Raw genomic sequence first — 20,588 nt, 5'->3', positions numbered from 1 at the left:
TTTCCGTGGGGAAAGGGAAAGTTACAATAAGCCACGAAGGCGACGATGCATTACTTCTCCCCGTTACAGGAGACTCCTTTTCGAAGCACAACGGCATGAAGTTCACCACGAAGGACCTGGACAACGACCACTCGGAGAACAACTGCGCCGCCTTCTACCACGGCGCCTGGTGGTACCGCAACTGCCACACCTCCAACCTGAACGGGCAGTACCTGAAGGGCCACCACAGCTCCTACGCGGACGGCATCGAGTGGTCTTCGTGGACAGGCTGGCAATATTCCCTCAAATTCACGGAGATGAAGATTCGGCCTGTCAGAGATGAAAACTAGCTAAGTCCCACCACCCGTCCTCGTCTTTCTCCTTCTTTCTTTCCTTCCTACCACCTGCCCCCAAAGCTCAGTGTTGGCTTGTCTGAGTCTGGGGCCACCAGAGCCGAAAAGGCCTCTTCCTGGCAATGACGTCCTAATACTTCCAGAAGTTCCTCCTACGCGTACAATTGTTTTTTGGATGAGGCTAGACCCATTCCCCCAAATGTCCCCAAAAGATGCTCTTTTAAGCCAGTTGTTGTCCGCATAAAACACACACACATATACACACAGGGGAACAGATAAGGAGCCCTCTTCTGTGTTATGGGGTCTGACTTAAATCCATTTTCCCCGACCCTACTGTTTGGTTATTATTATTTTTTACACAACAAGGCACTTTGATATCCAAAGACGTTTTCCCGGCAATGTGAGTGTGTTTATGTGCGTCATTTTGATCCAAGCCTACGTCAGACCGTTTACACCCTACTTTCTGGTAGTAAGAGTCATGTTATTATTTATAGCGAAACCCTGATCTCCAGCCAAGGACTCCGCAGAATAAGCAGTTCCTTGGAGATGGAAGAAGACCTGATGTCGGCGCTCAGAAGGCCTTCATAACGGCCATGTTTTGAAACCATGCCCAGGGCAAAATTCCTGCAGGGAAATCACCCAGCACCAATTAATATGAGGCCACTGGCACTATGTAGTGAAAGCTTGCCTGCATGTGGGAAATGTTCTGGGCGTTGCAAAGGTGGGTGTTTAAAAAGGACGCTGGGAAGAAGAATGGGATGACCAGACCGAAGACATGAGATCTTCGAGAGAAACCAATATGACAGTCTTGGGCTACCATTACAAGAGGAAAATGTATCTTATGAGCTTGTGAGTCTTCTCCCAGATGAACTGCCCCACATATGTGGATCCACCTAGAGAAGACAGGAATGGTGATACTCCGTGATGCAATGTTTTTAAAAAATAAGACTGTGGCTACCACCAAGCTGTTGGTCCCAGGGCAGAGTCAATCCACACCGATGAATTCGGTAAAATCCCAAACCTACTTCCCTTTCAAACAAAATCCCCCTACTATCTCACATTTCCACAGCTAGTTCAGCCATGATGAAAATCCACCTCTGCTCCAGCGGTTGACTCCTGTAATGCCAAATAGTCTCCACTGGGCAACTAGAATTTTCGACCATTAGGGCTTTGCCTTCTTGCTTTGATGTAAGTGGCCTCCGCTGGATTGATATACATGGCTTGTGTGCCCTGTTTTAATGGATCAGGACTTTCTGCCCGATGCAGGTTCACACACACAGCTTACACAAGAAATGGAGAAAGCGAACAGCATGTACCCATGGCAAGCTAAACATGGATTCCTGCTGTGTGGAAGAGCACATGCCTTACACACTTAATCTCACAGTCACTAGCAGGCATGGGGATTCAAGTCCCTAAAAACAGGGACTTGGGAGCAAAGACTCGAGACTCGGACCCAAAAGATTTGCCAGCATCCCTGGCTGTTACTAGCAGAACAAGAGAAAATGCTTTTCTCCCACAATTTTTTTGAAAAAAAAAAACAGTTGTCCATATAAGTAGATCAGATTTGGCCAGATGCAGTGGAGTCCGCCTTATTAGACAAAATGGGTTGTTGCCATCCTTCACAGCGGTGGCAGCTGACTCCCATTCCAGGGGAACTGGGGATCCATTCTAAGCCTTGTCCGTATGTTACAGGAGCCATCCACAGTGCTGAAGCCTCTCCCTCCAATATTCTGGATCCCTCACATAAAAGTACAGAGTAAAATCTGAACTGGATTCTCAGAAGCCCTGAAATGGGAGTGAACTCCACACCTGTGGCTAAAGAGGGCGGTGGCGGTGGAGGTCCCATTTTGCTCCCTAGTGATACAACCAGAAATAATAATGGAAAAAGCTCTCCTGAAGCAATGAAAGAGACTGTTTTTTTCCCCCCAATACAGACAGATGTTTTCAAAGTAGCAGCTATGCTGGTCTATTTCAGCAGGTAATAGCTGAAATAAACCAATGTGGGAGGAAAAAAGACAAGTGTAGGAATCCCATAAAGACTAACAACTTTATTACAGTGTCAGCTTTCATGGATTTTGCTGATGTGTCTAAGCAAATTGATTATAATCTACAGCAACTCATGCGGAAATAAAGCTGTTAGTCTTTAAGGGGCCACAATATTTGTGCATTTACTATTTTTTTGTTTTCATTGTGCATCTTAAATGCTAAACATCAAGAAGGGCAGTGCTGTCTTACCGCATAGGGCAATCCAAAAAAAACCAAAACCAGAGTCAATTGGCTTCATTCATGATGGACTCTGGCTTTCCTTTCCAAACCAAGTTGAGTCCTTTTAAAGGAGAAAGGCGGGACAGAAATATTTTAAATAAATAAATATCTATGGGTCATCCTGCCTGATCCATTCCAACAGGCAACCTCCAGAAGTTTGAGGACCACATAACTGGACGCCAGAGGACCACGCTGATCCTGCCTTTTGGGCACTCCCAACTTTTTTTTAAAAGAGTTATCCCAGCTTTTAAAAGGTCCCTCGTGCCTCCTGGTGGCCAAAGTGTTTGTTTTTTTAAAAAATTATCAACCTAGAGTTGAGGTGCCTAGGATCCGGACAAGTTGGAAGCATGGCAATATGGCTTCTCACACCCTCCAGAGAGCACAAGGGGAATCGTTGAAGTCAAAACAGGAAGACATTTGGGGGGATGTGGAGGGATCTGGAGACCCATTGGGGACCCCAGAAGGCCATAGGTAGCTGACCGACCACACCTGATGCAACCTTGTGCCTCAGTCTAATCATAGGCAGCTTTGTCTGTCATAAATGTGAACAAACTGTGCCTCTGGGAAATTTGGCACATCCGAAGCAGTTCTAAGCTGCTAACTCTGGTTAGTATCTTCTTCCTGAAGCCCCAGATTCAGTCACGATGGAGCTCTGAAGAGATTTACCAGGGGCACTGGAAGTTAACACATCCACTTTCTTTTTCCTGCACAGAAGATGCATTGGCTGTCAAGCCAACTCACTGCTCTGGAATTTGTGTTTTCCTCTTTGCCATTTCCAGCTGTGTTGAGACCACACTGCCTTCTGAGAACACACTGCACTTGGGACTTTTCCCTAGCCAATCCCCCCCCCCCAAGGAATACTAGGGTTGCCACAACATTTGGGGGAATGACCTTAAACACCGTGAAGACTCTGCAATGTTCCAGAAAGTGCCCCTGCTTCTAGGAGGCCGCTTTGTGACGAGGCACAGATGGCTTCTCCAACCTTCGCCAAGGAATAATGGAAGATTTCAGACCCATGAGATGGAGCACCCGCCTGTGGCCAGTTTGGGTGATTTCACCACGATTGCAAAGTCGTCGGAGCAAGAGAAAGCTCACAACTCTTAGGAGCCAACCGAGAGGGGCTGATTTTTAGTATTTTCCAGGCAAACAAAGAATAAAGGCACCGAGGCTACCATTTTGTTAATCTGGTTAGAGAAAGAGTGGCGTCTTTTAGCTGCGACCTTCTCCGAAGGCTCTCTTCTTCCAAGGATGTCTATCCGTTTGCCATGAAGTCATTTCCAGCACAAAGGAGCCGGGCACCTTAAAAAAAAACCTCTTTGAGCCGCTTCGTTCTCCGACTCGCACGAAGGCCTCGCAGAAGCAATCAGACGGGACTTCTTATTTCGGGGCCACCGTGATCACTTCAAGAATTGTCCCTTCTTGTTTGTGCAGATGCTGCGGCACGCAGGCCTGAAAGGGTGGCAGAGCAGAGAGCAGCTTTGAGGATCTGCCTTCTCGCGCTCGCTCTCTCAGGACCCACTTGGGCTGCTGCAGGCGGAGAACAGGGTTGCCAAAGAGACTTTCAGCAAATGCCGCTCCCCGCCTCCAATCTGTGGTGCTCAAAGTGACTGCAGGTTCTCCTGTCTCTCTGCCAGAGAGCCAGTTAGCAGACCAAGCTGTTCTCCGTCAAGCCCAGATGTTCAGAAATGGGAGGTTTGCCCAGGATGGATGCGACCAAGTTCCTCCTGATGCTTAGGGGGAAAATCTGGCTTTGATTTGGTGGGGAAAATTTTGGCACGTAAATGCCAGGGGGAATTGCAGAGGGGGGGGGAGTCATATAGTTGCTACAAGCCTAATTATTTTTTATTTATAACATTTCATGTGCCCATGCATACAAAAGACGAATGGGGTGGCCGTGTCTTGAGGAGAGAGGGATTCAAGTTGTTTGCAGCGAAGAACTGTCCATAACACTTGCAAGTTTCAAACAGTTCTCCTTGCTAACGGTTTAAAAGTATATCTTTGACAGGCAACAGAGAATTAGTAATCCTATCACAATAGCGGTGACTGGGGTCTTACTGGATGACAAAGATTCAGATGGTTAGATCATTAGATCGATAATGGCAGAGGAAAGTATTGTCTTTGTTTAAGCCTACAGAGTGTGTCCTGAACTTCCTGATATATTCCTACTCAGCCGCTGCCTTTTGGAATCTGACCCTGAATCTTTTTTTTTTTTCAAGTACTGCGACTCTCGAGTGCTCAAGCTCACCAACCAAACAAGCGTCAGCACCAGTCTACCCATGTTCACCCTTGTGTCACACTAGGGATGGATGCTTGGATAGTCTATCCTTTCCCCCACCAATTGAAGAACATTGGCCAAAAATTCATTTTTTGCCTCCACGGAGAGTTCAAGCTTGATCTAGGACCCACTTGTTCGTCTTTCTAGCAGTCCAGGATATCTGCAAAGGTCTCCTCCAGCACCACATTTCAAACATATTTTTTCCCCTGTCAGTGTGCTTAACTGCCCAGCTTTCACACTCATACATGGTGACTGGAAATACAAGAGTATACAAGAGGCATTTGTGGGTGAACCCCAAATCACATGACTATGTGACACCACGCAGCTCTATTTACTCCTTAACTAGCAGCAATTCATTTCCAGGATTCACGTTGCCATCTGTACACCAGTGGGCATAAATAATGAGACTTTGGACCTACAGCTTGATACTGGATAGCTCAGTAGTTTAAGCCTACAGAGCCAGAGGTTGGGAGCTCAATTCTCCCACGGTGCTTCCTTGACAGGGGCTGGACTTTATGATCTATGGGATCCCTTCCAGCTCTACAGTTCTAAGATTATGATTATTATATTATTATTTCATGAAAGGTTATCTGGCAAAATCCCTGGAACTGTTCTTCCCACACCAAAAACATGCTGTCACATAAATATGCTGTTTCCCCTTCTACTAAGTCTGCTTGAAAAATGTCTTGATATTTTGAACTGAACTTAAAATACTTTATTTTAATCTTTATGCGTGCATCCTCTTTAGCACCTTTTCCTCCTGAAGTGATGAGATACGGAGGAGGTCACATGGGATGATGGAGTTGAAAGAAAATAATTATGTTTCCATGTTGTACTTCAGACAGACACTGGACTGGCCCTACTCTTCCCTTGCCATGACGGAGGGTTCAGCTGCTGGTCGGGAGGAAGAGAAGGGACCACTTTTTCCTCAGACGGCAAAAAGTCTTAAAAGGCATTGGAGGGCCGTCATGGCACAAGGTATTCCTCTCCTCCCATCAGAAGAAAAGAAACGCACCTAGCCAGGAAGGCGACGTATTTGGAAACAAAAGAAAGAGGAAAGAAAATAAAGGTGGTGGTTTATCTTCATTTCCCAGCTGGGGAACACAGAGGATTGGATCGAAGCATTCCTCAAATCCCAACCTTCTTTCATCTCCTTTAATTAACCAATTTGACTCAACACTCGCGCTCAAAACAGTGCAATCATCGGAAGGCAGAAGACGTCCACCTTCTGTCTTGGAAATCCAGGTTTTTCTTATTGTACAGGTGCCGCTGCTGAAGGATCTCAGCTTTTCTGATCCCGAACTGGTGCCAGATCTTGCAGCACATGCTTTTCCCCCAAAGAGAGATGGTTGATGGAGACTAAAACTCCCAAGAATAATTAGAATATTAGTGTTTCGTTATGTTATATATCCTATTATGCAGTGTTTGCCTTTGTGATGGAAAAAGAACTCAGGGCAAGTCTATTTAGCTGGGACAACAGAAGTGTCTTATAGCAGTTGAGAAGGTTATATGGTTGTTTCTACATTTTCTTTCTTTACTCTCTTTTTTTGCTCTTTGAGTAGCTTCCTTTCTCTCTTTCCATGAATCTCAGATTCCTTTGGTAGGTACCTAACAAAAGCAGAAGACAATGTGGTGCTGGAGGAGACTCTTGAGAGTCCCCTGGAGAACAAACCTATCTGTTCCGAAGGAAATCAACCCTGAGTGCTCACTGGAAGGACAGATCCTGAAGCTGAGGCTCCAATCCTTTGGCCATCTCATGAGAAGAGAAGACTCCCTGGAAAAAAAAACCCTGATGTTGGGAAAGTGTGAAGGCAAGAGGAGAAGGGAACGACAGAGGACGAGATGGCTGGACAGGGTCATCGAAGCGACCAACATGAGTTTGACCCAACTCCAAGAGGCAGTGGAAGACAGGAGAGCCTGGCGTGCTCTGGGTCCATGGGGTCACGAAGAATCGGACACGACTTAATGACTAAACAACAACTGATTCCTTTCTTCCTCCATCAGGTCAAACAAACAGGAAGGAAGACAATGAGATGGTTAACCACGAAACTTTGGTTTCCTCACTTCATCCTGGAAGGCTTAACTTAATGTGGCTAAAGAATAGTTCCCCACAGGTTGCTGGATTCCAGCTCCTAGCAGCCCCACCTATCGTGGTCAGCATCCGGCGTTAATGGGAACTGTACTCCAACAGCATCAGGAGGAATTAATTCCATGAAATGGGGGAACAAGCAAGTCCAGGCATGCAGGGTGTGGAAAGAAGCACCTCCAAGACAGCTTGTGCTCTTTCCTGACGAAAACTTGTCTGGTACAATACAGAGATATGCAAGATGTGGCAGAAGTTTCTTTGAAAAGAGTAGGAGAGATGCAGAACAAAAGCGACCCATTTAAGATGGCGCAGAAGAGAACATGCAAGGTGGTTGCATAATGGAACGCATCAGAAAGATTTTCCAGTCCAGGGAAACTTGATGATGTTAAAGCTCCAGTGAAATCAAAGGGAGCTATTACTTGAAATTAACGAAAGTTCTGTCTCTTGTAATGGGACTTAAGAGCAGCTAATTTTCTCTCCAATCAGACCTTTTGGTAATTTCCTCCCTTTAGTGATTTTCAAGGCAAGGTTCGGCAGAGTCCTGCGAGCCGTGCTTTAAGTCAGGGAGAAGCAGCCATGACGTTTCCGACGGGACTGGAAGGCTACTTGCATTTTTCCAGAGAAAATAGTTTGGGGATCAAAATAAGACAGAGCGTGTTTGGTCTGGTCATGAATCGTGCCCCCCTGAGGAGTTTCAGATGAGCAATTCTGTGTTGTTGTTTTCACAGAGGGACTTGGGGGAGTCAGAGGAGGTTGACTACAGCATTCAAGAATGGGAGAGGATTTTCTGAGAGACACAACCTGTGCAGTGCCTACATGAGAGAGAGACCACCAGTCCCATAGCCCCTTTCAGCTCCCATGCACCTTAACCTCTCTGAGCCACTTCCTTTTTATTCATGGCCAATAAGGGAGGTTGATAAGGAGGCTCTCCAACACCTTCACCTGTGAGTAATTGAAAACATCTGAGGAAATGAGTTCCTATCTCCCATTCTGGTCAGAGGGGAGGTTTCTGGTGAATTTTGGGGGGGGGGGGGTTTACAGTGCAAAAAGAAAATAATTCCGTGTCTAGTGTAGAGAGAACGAATGACAGTACTCACTATCGGCTGAGGTGGCTGCTTCTTAGACAGACCGTTCTGGATTTTCTAAGGATAGAAAGAACCAGATGTTCTCTCTTGAGTGACAAAGGCGTCCAGGATGCCTTGACATATGAACAGACAGCCTGTTAAATTGGCTCCCCCCCCTTTAAGAAGCTAAGAGGTGCTCAACATGGATGTTTTTCATTAGATGGTGTTCCAAACGGATTCATCAAGAGAGGTCACCCTGACCTTTCTGGAAACCCCGTCATTTTCCTTTCTGGTACTAAGAGACAAGTAATGAACCCCAGAATGGGTGTGAGTGTGGGCAGTACTTCATTCTGCATTTCACTGATCTGACTGTTGCAAGAGGAATACAGAAAGGGGGGATGAGAGAATAATCTCTATTCTATTTAACACTGGTCAGTAAACAGCACTCGGAAGGTCACCAAGGAGCTAGATTCGGACCCTGACCATTCGTGTCTGAACGACGACGCAGGTTGCGTGGGGGGGGTGGGGTCTGCTAGTCCAGTGACGTAGATCTAGCGTGTGATTGGTGTCCAATGCTGTAATTGTGGACTTACTCAAAAACTCCTTAATAAAAAGGAACTCATTATTACCTACCCTGTTGGTTTTGTATCCCATTCTTCATCCCCTTTAGAAGCTCAAATCAGTCATCATCAAGATATACATGAGTTACTCCACTTTGTCCTAGACTCCACTTTTCCACCAATGGGGGGGGGGATGATGATGACATTCCTAATCCTTCAGAGAGGCAACCTTATCATCCTCTCCCCTGAGGGCCCCGGAGTTTCCTGCTGCAGTGGTCTGCTCTAGCATGGCCTCGAGCCCAGGAAACTTTAGATCTTCCTCTGAAGAGAAACCCTCCAGGAAAGAAATTTCCTTCTCTCTCTTTCCTACACTCAGGCTAAGTTTCCATTATAGGTTGCCTTCCTAATGGCTTCTACTTTATTCCCCTTTGCCGTCTCTCCTGACACCAACTTAAAGAGGGCATAACAAGACATTCTTGTAGCTACCTTGAGTTTTTCTTCTTCTTTCCCCATTCCAAACATCGTCAAAGAATTAAACTCCAGTGAAACACCGAGGGGGGGGGGCTAATCAAGCCCGTTCCTCTGTCCTGTTGTGGAAATTCAGACAATTGAGATCCGTATTTTCTTCCTCCTCCACCCCAACCCTGGCAACCACAGTGACTTCCTAGCCCCTGGAATGCACGGCGGGAAGCTCATTGTCCTGGAGGGAAAGGTGAGAGTTAATGAGGGGTCTTATTTAATGATGGGGGGTACACAAGAGCCCTTGCCAGCATCCACACTCAGCCAAACGAACGGAGGAGCCAAACCGTAAGTACTCAATCATTTAAGCTTTACTTCGACTGAGTAATATGGGCGGTTTATCCATTTTTCATCTATCCAATACATTCTCCTCCTGAATGTTCCATCTTGGAAGAGAACCCCACCTGGTTTTGAAATATCTGCATTCAGAATTAATTTCATCTAAGCCACCTTTAACCTGTCATTCAGTAGCTTCAGATCTGCCCCTTCTAGTTTCACCTGTATTCAGACTGGTGTGTGTGTGTGTGTGTGTGTGTGTGTGTGTTTTTAAGCAAAGTGGTCTGCTTATACATCTCTCTATATATTTTAGACAAAACATGAGTCCTTACCATCTCAAACAGGAAGAAATCTGCCAGTCTGGGTATGTTCTTCCAATACGAACTGCAAGAATATTCTCCCCCGTTTGCGCCCTCCGAATCAACAGTCACAGTTGTTTTCGGTACCAGAGAATCGTGTCAAAGCTGCCTGAAATGTAGGTGTTAAAATTGAGGCATTGCCCAGAAGAAAGAAGTGACCACCCTAATCTAGCATGGACGTGGTTGATGCCAGGGCTTGAGACATTACTGTTTTAGATGACAACTCCTGGGCAGATCTGGACAGGGACTCTGGATGTTGTTGTTCAAAAGAACCAACATTGTCAAACTCAGGTTGATACGCACCCGTTCAAATCTCCATTTTTGTTCCAAACCTCCATTTCAAAGGCAAATTGGTTACTGTGGGTTTCTCTCATAGTCCTGTTTTTTTTTTCCTTTAAAGCACAAGGTTTCCCGCACTCCCTTTCTGAAGACGACAAAATGTGCAAATGTTGGTACCAAACGGTGGTAGATTTTTTTAAAAAATAAATACAACACATTAAAAAGAAAGCCTGATTCCTCAGCCCCCAGAATAACGGCTGGATGGCTGAATGGTTTAGAGGTCGAGAGTTTGATTCCCCTCTGGGTCTCCTTGACAGGGGCCAGACTTGATGACCTACAGGGTCCCTTCCAGCTCTGCAGTTCGATGATGATGATGATGATGATGAAATGCCTCTAGGGTTGAACCCACAAAAGTAGTTTGGGATTTCCGCCTTCTTCAGCCAATGGTAAAATTGTGGAAAAACCTCCACTGACCCGCCTTTGACCATACACGGAGCAGGATAACAATAGCACATTAAGAGCTGTTCAGGAGACAACGTCCTTGTTTTAAATGTTAATTTCAATAATGGAACTACCCTGCTGATGTGTCCCTGGGCACCATTCCTAACACTGGACAGATCCTCCATTTCACCTAGCATTGAAAATGCAAATTAATCCATCAAGCAGCAGCTGCTTCTTTCCCTCCCTCTCCTATGCCACATGTCCAGCATTTATTACGCTGATGCTATTTAAACATTTTTTGCCATCTCACTTTACCTGAGGTTTGCTCCATCCCCAAGAAATGGTTGGAAGGCTTATACATTTCACCCAACGCTTTTGATTTTGATTTTCTTTCTAAATGTGATTTCATAATTACACAAAGAGAACTGAATTGCTGAAGAGTTCAGTGGTTTAGGTGTCCGGCTGAGGAGCCAGAGTTTGGGAGTTCGATCCCCCCGCCCCCCAGGTCTCCTTGACAGGGGCTGGACTCCATGATCTTACAGGGCCCCTTTCAGCTCTACAATTCTAAGAGGATGATGATGAAGAAGAAGGAAACAAAAAAAAAAGAGGAAAAGAACGAGAAGAGTCCATGCCTAACCTGTTATTGTCACAAGGAGGCTGGCTACTTCAATGTCATCAGGAAGGTTTATCCACTCTGGTTTTGAGTCCGAAATTTAAACAAACTATCCCTGGTACTAAACTTACTTTGGGGTTTATTCCGAACATTAGAGGAGTCATCTAAACTAAAGTGCTGAACCTAGTTGGGGGCTAGGGATCAGTATCTTGGACAGCTCCTGTAAAGTTCAAACCAAAACCCAAAGGGGATTGATCCTCCCTGTAAAAACCTTCATCTAAATTAATATAAACTAATCATATATTCCTTCCTGCCCAATACCGACTCTCAGCCAGCAGATTTGCAATATTTCTTTTGCACAGTAAATGTTTGTCTTTACTATTCTCAGAGGAAAAAATCTTTCTCTCTCTCTTTTTGCAAGAGAGAAAGGCCATGCAAAAATCACACCCGTGCTGCCGATTAAATTCCAGGCCTCACGAATAAAGTATAAAAGTACACATCGGTCTGCAAGCATGTTTTCAAAATACTTTGTATCTCTACCTAGCTTTTATAAACCTTAGGAAACACCCAGCCAGACAAAGATGAGGTTCTACACTCTGGTTAGTTCAGACTAAAAGCCGGAGTCAAATCACTGCCCCTGTGCCATCAAAGGCAACAGAGGTAGAGCAGATTATCTGTGGGCGCCTCTCACTATTGGTGGAACTAAATTAACCGACTCACACTCACCCTTGATGGGAGTGAAACTTGCAACAAGAAGTCTGACCGGCGATCGGAGACGGCTGCACAGAACAAGGAGCAAAGTGAGAAAGCAAAGCGTGGCAAGCTGCAAAAGAGCACAGATTTAAAAGGCTTTCAGTGGGACCCCCGTATCTGCAGGAGTCCGTTCCAAGCCCCCTCCCTGCCGATGTTGAAAAACGCGGATTATAGCAAACACTATACACAGTGTGGTCTCTGGCTCTCTCTGGTGGGCAATTCTGGTAACTTCACCTTGAGAAATATTTATTTCCGGGAAGTTTTCTTTTAATACAGTATTTTCAGACTGCAGGTAAGTGAATCAGAGGATACTGATCCCATGAATATGGAGGCCCTTGGTAGTTGCAACAGATCTGCATGAGACTGGTGGGGAGTCCAGCCATCAGCCAGCCAGACTGCTGATCAATATATATTGCGATGCCCCGTTCCGGAAAAACGTTAAGAGGGCAGAAAGCAAGTTCAGGCCTTAGGAGGGCCACTGACACATCAACAAAAACACAGGCAAGAGGACACCGGTTTCCATAAAATTATATGGCTTGTTACTCAACAAAATAAATAGCTACCCCACAATAACATTCATTGTAATTACTAAACTGTGGGTGGCCGTCCTTCCCAGTCCTATTTAATGAAGCTGGGAATTGAACTTGTGACTTTTTACCTGCAAAACGCTCTGCCAGTGAGTGATTAATACACCTTGCCCAAGGCAACTGATATACAAAATCTGAGAGCGAGATGGAGCAATAAAACCCAGGACTCCGTATCTATTTCTTGCAGCTTGGAAACATTTTCCTTTGCCTGATGAGAGAAGCTGGGGGCACACATTACCCACCTGCTACACCTCGAATCTTTGATTAAAAATTGGCAGGAGCGCAGTTAAAATGGCCCGCGGGCCTGATCCGGAAGGGGAACCTAGCTGCATGTCATTGGAGTAAAGCAAGGCACCCCCCATGCCTTTGACAGCACGGGGAGCCTCCCCTCCCCACCAGCCTCCTAAAACGGAGGGGAGGTTCAGGAAAACAAATTAATCATCATGGAGAGCGAGCTAGTGAGAAAGGGCTTCATTTGGCAAGCCAGGTAAAGAGCGGTCCATTCCTGGCACAAATGGATGGCGCTATTCCATGGTTCGAAGATTTCCATGTGTGTGTGTGTGTGTGTGTGTGTTGTTTTTTGGCGGGAGGGTGAGGGTCTCCTTTTTGAGTCAAGCCCCTCATCTAATACACAGGATTTTTCAAATCGGCAATATCTTTTGCTCTCCTGCTGTAAAATTAATTCCCCTCTTTCGAACGGCAAAATTTGATCACCTCTTAAAATTCCGTTTATTTTCATCTCCCGGGATGACAGAGAGTGTAAGTGACATATTTATGGATCGCCGGGCGAAGCTTTCCTGCTGGCGATGCTCCACTGGGTAGCTTTTAAAAATATAAGCAACCTGTTAATAAATTACAATCATAATAAAGAGCATCACGGAAGAAGGTAAGCCGCCTGTGGCCCATGAAAAGCTTACCAACTACAGTTTCCATCACCTTTCGGAGCCCGCCCTGCTGACTAGGGGCTGATAGGTACTGCAGTCCAAGAAAAGTTACTTTCTCCTGTGCTGCACAAGAGGAACGTGTCCCGCTTTCATAGCAAAACCCAGTATTTTCCAGATTTCCTGATGTCCGGATCCTTTCGGTTTGCTATCCAGCTGCTCCTCGCCGTAGATGACAGCCATCTTCGCGATCCCAGATCTTGTTCCTCGTGGTTTGTTACTGGTTAGACCAGACTCCGACAGGGCAGTCCATGTCAAAGAGGTCTGCCTTCTCTCAACCCTTCGAATGGAGAATTCTGCCTCCCAGAGGAACAGGGTGGCTCAGGCGTTTAAGGCATCCGGCTGTGGACCCAGAGGTTGGGAGTCCGATTCCCCCCACAGGGCCTCCTTGGCTGGGGATGGACTGGATGATCTATAGGGTCCCTTCCAGCTCTGCAGCTCTAAGAGGATGATGCGAAAACATCCAAATTAGGGTTCAGTAATTTAGCTGGCTGGATTAGCTCAGTAGTGGTTTAGGCATCCGGCTGTGGACCCAGAGGTTGGGAGTTCGATTCCCCCCACAGGGCCTCCTTGACTGGGGGATGGACCAGATTATCTTATAGGGTCCCTTTTTCCAGTTCTGCAGTGCTAAGGTTATTATTATCATTATAAAATAACTTTTATTTCTTTTCTCCCTCTAGATGAAGGTTTCCTGCCCCTTCTCCTGTGTCCTCTTGCTGAGCTTTGGGGTCTGCTTCCCTCCGGAGCATGGAAAAGAGCTAAGCTCTCCCGGAGGAAAGTCTGGAGTGGCCCAAGAGCAGCCCAGCCTGTTCCAGGCTAGCGAGACGCCCAAGGGATGGCGTCGCCTGCAAGACCTTTGCTCGCTCTTTCCCGTTGCCAAAAGGCCACCCAGCCTCGGGAAGGAGAAGGCGGCCCTCCGATCCCATTTCAGGAGGCAGCAAGGGGGGCAGGACCCTAAGAGCGAGGCCATCAACTACCTGCCGGAGGAGGAAGAGGAGGGGGAGAAGCGAGCGGGGTCCCTGGGCAGCCTGGCGGAAGAGCTGAACGGCTACAACAGGAAGAAGGGTGGCTTCAGCTTTCGGTTTGGAAGGAGGAAGAAAACAGATGTTTGCTCCTGAAGACCTCTCTGGACCGATGGGAGGAACTGAGGTCCTTGGTTTGAATTGTATTCTGGGCCACATCCCCAGGAAATCCAGTCGTCCCACCTTGATTTCTTCCTCCACCTTCGGTGTTTCCAGCTGGCCTCTTCTCTCTGTCTTTCTCTTTCTCTCTTCTTTGAATCCATCCCCATTCCCCAAATGGCCCAGTCTCTCCATCACTAAAAAGGGCCAAATGTGTGCTGCTCTCTGGGCAGTTTACAATTTCATTATGCAGGCTACCCCTATAATGCTTTCCCTCGGCAGAAATCGCTTGAGTGCCTCATGACACAAAATCAGTGGGTTCTATATATATACACACACACACACACACACACACACACACACACACACACACACATATTTTCTGAGCACAGCGGGACCCCCGTCTCTGCAAGAGATTGGTTCCAAGCCCTCCGCAGATACTGAAAACCGCAGATAACAGCAAACACTATAAATTACATGGTAAAAGGGGGGATCCAGAAAAAATATATTTTTCACCATGTAAGAACTGGCTCCCTCTAGTGGCCCATTCTGTGAAATAAATAATGAAAAAATATATTTCTAAGTGTTTTTTTCCTAATATTTTCACACTGCGGATAAGTTAAACTGCATATACCAATTCCACAGATATAGGGGTCCTATTGTATGGAGAACCTCAGTATTCTGGGGATGCAGGGGTCCTCAATGCAAAAAAAATTCACACACTTTTCCTATTGTGCAAAGTTTTTTGCAAGAGCCCACCCACTACTTTGTACGCTTTCCCTAAAGATGTTTTCTGTGCCAATTGAAAAAAAAAAATTGCATTTTTGCAGCCCCCCCTCTTTTCTTTTTTTTTGAGATTGCAAGATTCTGAAAAGGGTAGATTTTGGTACATAATGGTTTTCTGGTTCAGGCCCAATAATGAGTTCATAAGAAAACACTGGATCTAACAAAATTTCTCCCACATATTTCTGTGAAAAATGAAAAATGTGACCTTAAAGCACCGGTTCTTTGTGTTTTCATTTCCACCTTGATGTCCATGAATGAAAGCAGAAGCATTATGTAGGGAGCAGGGACATTATTCTTCTGTATGTCCTACAGAGAGCAGCCTTCTCCTTGAAAGGGTGTCTCATCCATATGTGGTTTCCTAAGAAAAAAAGATCAGGGGCCTTGAACTTGACCAGCCGCAATTAACACAGAGCTGCAGGTCCCGATCTCACCTGGTCTCTCTGGGCAAAACTTTGTTTTGTTTCCCAATTATAACCATAAACTCTGTTACAAGACAGAACCAAGGCAAGCCGCAAAGGAGTTGAATGGAAGGACAGGTAGAGAGCTCGCCCAATTGCGGTTTCCCCCCTTTTTCTTTTCAAGATCTACTTACAGACTTCTAGTCTTAGGCTCCCTTCCTTCATGCTCAAGCTTCCTCCCTGCTTTGTCTCGTTCCTCCATTTTGATTGGAAAGAAGCAGACCTGTAGACGTGGAAGCCAGCTCTAGGGATTTTTGTAAACAGGAGTCCCGTCCTCACGCATGAAGCTGAATTTTCTGAGCTAACGGCAAATGACATCCTATCCTAACATCTCACCATTTCCTCCTTATTACCAAGCCTCCAGACTGGAGTGTTTCCACTCTATCATTAAAAGCCCTGCTCAAGATTATAGTACCCTATTGGGCATACACACCAAAGAGGCCTATTTGCCCTCTTCGGCAGGAAAAGCTGGTTGAAACGGGCACTCGCCCATCTGCTCCCTGGGCGTTCCAAGCCCTTAAAAGCAAGGCTGGGGTGGGGAGTGGTCAGCCCAGGATTCCCATAGTTCGTGGGAACCATTCTGAGTAACTCCTCTGCCATCATGATGGGGATGGGGAAGAGTGGGCGAAGGCCATCCTCCTCCTCCTCCTCCCTCGGGAGCAGAAGGCGGGCAGGCAGAACCATCCTCAAAGCGTCGCCCATCACAACGAGACCTGGCAGCTCGCAGACTCTGGAAAGTTGTGGGTCCTTCTGGATCCCTCCTGGATGCCATCCCCCATGTTCCGACGGAACACTCCAAAGGACCGGAGAAGGGAGCGAGATCAGAGAGGCAGGCTTTCCGGAACGAAGGATGCTGACTTTTATTAAGTAAAATGAATTTTGAAGTCAATTTAAAATTTCAAAACCTTGGAGCTGCCATCGTCCTCTTTCCCTGCCCCCCACCAAGTAACTTGCCAAAGATATGGGTGCTTCAGATTTCCAGATGGTGGAAAGAAGGTCATCCTCGGTACAACTTAAGAGCAAGGATAGATCTTTCCACATGTCACTGGGTTTCAAGTCCCAGTCTGTCTCACCTTACAGAAACATCTGGACAGTGGCACTTTGCCCACCCCTTGCCTTACATCAGTGTCAACCAAAATATGCAGTTTGCACGTCTCTCTCTCCCCCCCTCCCCAGCTTAAAAAGAAGCAAACCTTCCGCCTGCGGGCAGAATCCAGCCTTCAAACGGCCTGAAATCTGGCTACAGAGGGTCTAGAAAAGTTGGGTTTTTTCCCCCTGTTGGAACTGAAGGAATTCTAAAAGATGTCAGGGAATGAACTGTATCAAGGAACAAAAGTCTAAGCAAAGAAATTGCCTAGAACAAGACAGCGGCAGTCTGTGAACGAAGATCTAAGCAGAATAGTCTGAGACACTTTAGCTTCTCTCAAAAACCTTGTTAGGGAGAGTTTTCTCTCTCTTACACACACACACATATGCAAACCAACGCACGCATCCTTGCTCAAACACAGCTGACTGAGCCACAGATCTCGCAAACTCAGCAGCTCCCGTAGATTGCAAGACGGGCTCTGGGATCTAATTAAGGAGAGAGGGCCTTTTATTAAATGTTATTAAATTTCTCACAAGCACTAAAGCGACTGACAATTTTGCCGTGCATCCCGCACCCATTGTGCCGTGCTGTCGGGTTGCATCTCCTTTTCAAACACAAAAGGGGATTCAAGGCTAGCCTTCATATCCTTTCAGGTTTAAGGAAACCCACTGCAACGGTTTGATGTGTGGAAGGAAGGAGTTGATGATGGATAAGAGGAAGGAAGGAAGGAGCTGACGATGGATAAGAGGAAGGAAGTCCATGTGCACATTGTGTGTGTAAGGGTTCCGATTGGTTCAGTGCTACAACTCCCAGAATCCCTCTGCCATCATCTAGGGGATTTGGGAAAGTTTAATTAAAAGCTGGCTGGATAGCTCAATGGTTTAGATTGTGGAGCCAGAGGTTGGGAGTTTGATTCCCCCACTGGGCCTCCAAGGGAGAAGAGCCAGCCTGGGTAGCCTTGGGCAAGCTGTACAGTCCCAAGGATGCCCCCCAGAGGAAAAAAAATGGTCAACCACTTCTGAGTCTTCTCTTCCTAGGAAACCCTGGAAAATGTTGGCATAAGTCAGAGTTGATGGTGGAACGCTGTTATTATTATTATTATTTAAAAGAAAGTATGTCTGATTATGCTGACATGTGACGTGTCTGTGTTTAGGTATGCAAATCTCTCCAATAAAACTGAAGCTGTCATAGTTTGGGAACATCATGAGAAGACAAGAGTAGCTGGAAAAGGCAATATTGCTAAGAAAACTTGGAAGGCAGCAGGAAAAGAGGACGGCCAAATACGAGAGGCATTCGTTCCCTGAAGGAAGCCTTGAGTTTGAAAGAGTTGAGCAGGGCTGTCGATGAGAGGGCATATTCATTCATAAGTCGGAAGCCACTCGACAGCACATGCCATCACCCCCATCTCTCCTTGTCACTATCTCCAAATTGTAACTTGCAGCAAAACCTTCACCTTTCTCGAGAGGGCACCGCTTCTCTGGTGGAGATTCAGGTTGTTTCAGATCTGAAGCCCGGAAACAAATTCAAGGCTTTGGACCACTCCGCCTACTATGCAACCCAACTGTAACGCTTTTCAAAATGGTGCAAAACCTGCCGGTTGCACATCACGCTTCTGCCAGGTTCGGATGCCTTCCCTGAGCCAGTCTTGAAGGATTCAGACACCCTACAACATTCCTAGAAGGACATACTGTATATATATTCCCCCAAAGACCCAGCCGTAGAATTGCACAGCACCTACACAGATTTGAATTTATATACTGTACTTCCCATTGACTTTGGAGGCCCGAGCTTTAACTGCCTGACTTCACGTGGTTCCATAAAACAAAGATAATTAATAAAATTATGGTGTTTCCTCTCGCGGGGCTGTCCTCCCTATGGGTTTGCTGATTGCGCCAAATCAAGACCTTGTGCTGCAAGATGAGAGGCGATCCACTTACATCTCTTTATGTCTTTTTAAAGCTCTCCTTTTTCATTACTGCCGGTCTTGTCATCGTGTCATTACTGTATTCTGCGGGCAGACAGCAAGACAGACAGATATTAAGGTGTCTAAAGCAAAGCATCAACGTCTTTAAAAGAATTTGGTTTAAACCCTGCATGTCTCAGACATGTTGTCTTCCCCCTCAGCATTTAAATTTATGCAACCTCCCTGGTTCGTCTCTCTCACTCCCACTTGTTATCCTGGCAGTAGTCTTTTCAAGAACTGCACGTACAGAATCAGTGGGCTGTGGGATGCATATGGATCAACAGGGTCTTATCCTGTATCCGTATCAGAGCCCAGTAGTGTCAGAGTACGTACTCCCCCAGGTTGGCATCCGCAACTGTTTGGCACTGCCCAGCCCTTACACCTACCCTGCCACCGCCTTTGATAAGAACGTTTCTATTGGACTCGTCCGACTTCTGGCGGAACTCAATAGGCTTTGCAGGCGTAATTCACAAAACCTGCCAAACCTATTTGACCGGAGGGCCGAATGGAACAAAATAAGCGTTCCCTTCTCTTAGGTTCAGGGCTGGATCTATATGAAAGGTAAACAAGCTCCAGCTTCTGTCATTTGTGGTCTATATCCCTCATTTTATAAAAATAATAATAATGCTGTTTAAAACTTCACGTAGCTTAAGGCCTCAGCATACCTGGGACAAATGAAATCTCTCTTTCATTGACATTCTCAAATACTTCCACTTGGCTCTGGTGTTATATTATTCTGCAGTTAAAAGAAGATCAGAGCGTCAACCTCGAAATTCTATTCTCTATTTTTTTTTTAAAAAAAAAATCTTTACGGTACTTACTGTTATCAATTGAAGTTAAGTGTATCTGGGGAATGCCATCAGACACCTCTCTAGAGAGATCAAAACTGCTTTGATAATAGAACTGGGGAGGATTTGGGGGGGGGAATGATGGCTAGAATACTAATAAAAAGAGTTTTTTTTTAAATTAACAAAGCGAGAGTCAGAGAAAGACAGATAAAACCATCCTAGTCACTGCAAACAGGCCATACCACATACTACAATAGTATGCATAAAAAACGTCAAGTAAAAGATGTTAGAGGAGAATTCTGTCAGTTTCAACAGTAGGGTTTTTTTTTCACTGCAAAAATCTATCTGTTGCAAGGAAAAAAAACTGTGCCTTGCCAGGAGAATTCACACTTTTTCAAGGTTTATGGAGCATTCTGAAGAACAAGGTGTGTGCAGTCTAAAGTGCAAATGGCTAAAATATGTATAAGTGTGCAGAACTATATTTACTCCATGGGAGAAAATGACTGGAAATGTGGAAATAAATGTGTATGACAGGTAGAACATGTATGTAACTGTGCACACTAAGAAAATGTAATAAATATGTGCAAATCTGAAATGCAGGAATTAAAAACAAGCGCACAGCCTACTGGGAAATAAGGGCAGAAAGCAGACATGGGTGCAACCTAGGAAAACGCAGATACCCAGATTACGTTCAGCCAGGGGGGAAATGCACCCCACGATCCCCCTCATTTAATAGATTTCAACCCACACCCACCCATTCGGACAACAGCTCTTCTGAAAAAAAAAAAAACAAATGGAACTTAACATTTTGATGGCTTGCACAATTTTGGAAAAATGATGTGCGGGGCACAGAGGTGTTTGAGGGAAGAGAACAATGGGGCAGACCTGGCTGCCGATGAACGTTCTCCGTCTGCCCCATCATCCCCCTCCGAGAGGCAAGCAAGCCTCAAACCACCCTTCATGACAGCTGGGAATGAGGGGCAGCATTTTCGGTTTGGTGGTGTTAAAAAGATGTGATGCCTAGGCTGAATCTCC

The 20,588-nt window shown here is 45.9% G+C and overlaps 2 protein-coding genes across 2 annotated transcripts in view; both read left to right on the top strand.

Moving 5' to 3' along the window:
* Nucleotides 1-8,654, top strand: part of FIBCD1 (fibrinogen C domain containing 1) — a 67,395-nt gene extending 58,741 nt beyond the window's left edge. The window contains exon 7 of the mRNA XM_072984872.2: nt 70-8,654. Within this exon, the coding sequence (XP_072840973.2) occupies nt 70-329 (260 nt within the window). The 3' untranslated portion in view covers nt 330-8,654. The remainder of the gene's footprint in view (nt 1-69) is intronic.
* A 2,507-nt stretch (nt 8,655-11,161) lies between these two features.
* QRFP (pyroglutamylated RFamide peptide) lies at nt 11,162-15,468 on the top strand. The gene has a single exon (XM_078382746.1). The coding sequence runs from the start codon at nt 14,031-14,033 to the stop codon at nt 14,466-14,468; it is 438 nt and encodes a 145-aa protein (XP_078238872.1). The 5' UTR covers nt 11,162-14,030; the 3' UTR covers nt 14,469-15,468.
* Nucleotides 15,469-20,588: the final 5,120 nt, after the last annotated feature.

Source organism: Pogona vitticeps, chromosome ZW-PAR, assembly GCF_051106095.1.
Source record: "Pogona vitticeps strain Pit_001003342236 chromosome ZW-PAR, PviZW2.1, whole genome shotgun sequence".
NCBI classification, from domain to species: Eukaryota; Metazoa; Chordata; class Lepidosauria; order Squamata; family Agamidae; genus Pogona; species Pogona vitticeps.
The sequence above is the reverse complement of the archived record's forward strand: the minus strand, read 5'-3'. Positions and strand labels throughout refer to the sequence as shown.

Excerpts from the sequence above, each read along its gene's own strand:
- QRFP (XM_078382746.1), top strand. The coding sequence starts at position 14,031 with ATGAAGGTTTCCTGCCCCTTCTCCTGTGTCCTCTTGCTGAGCTTTGGG.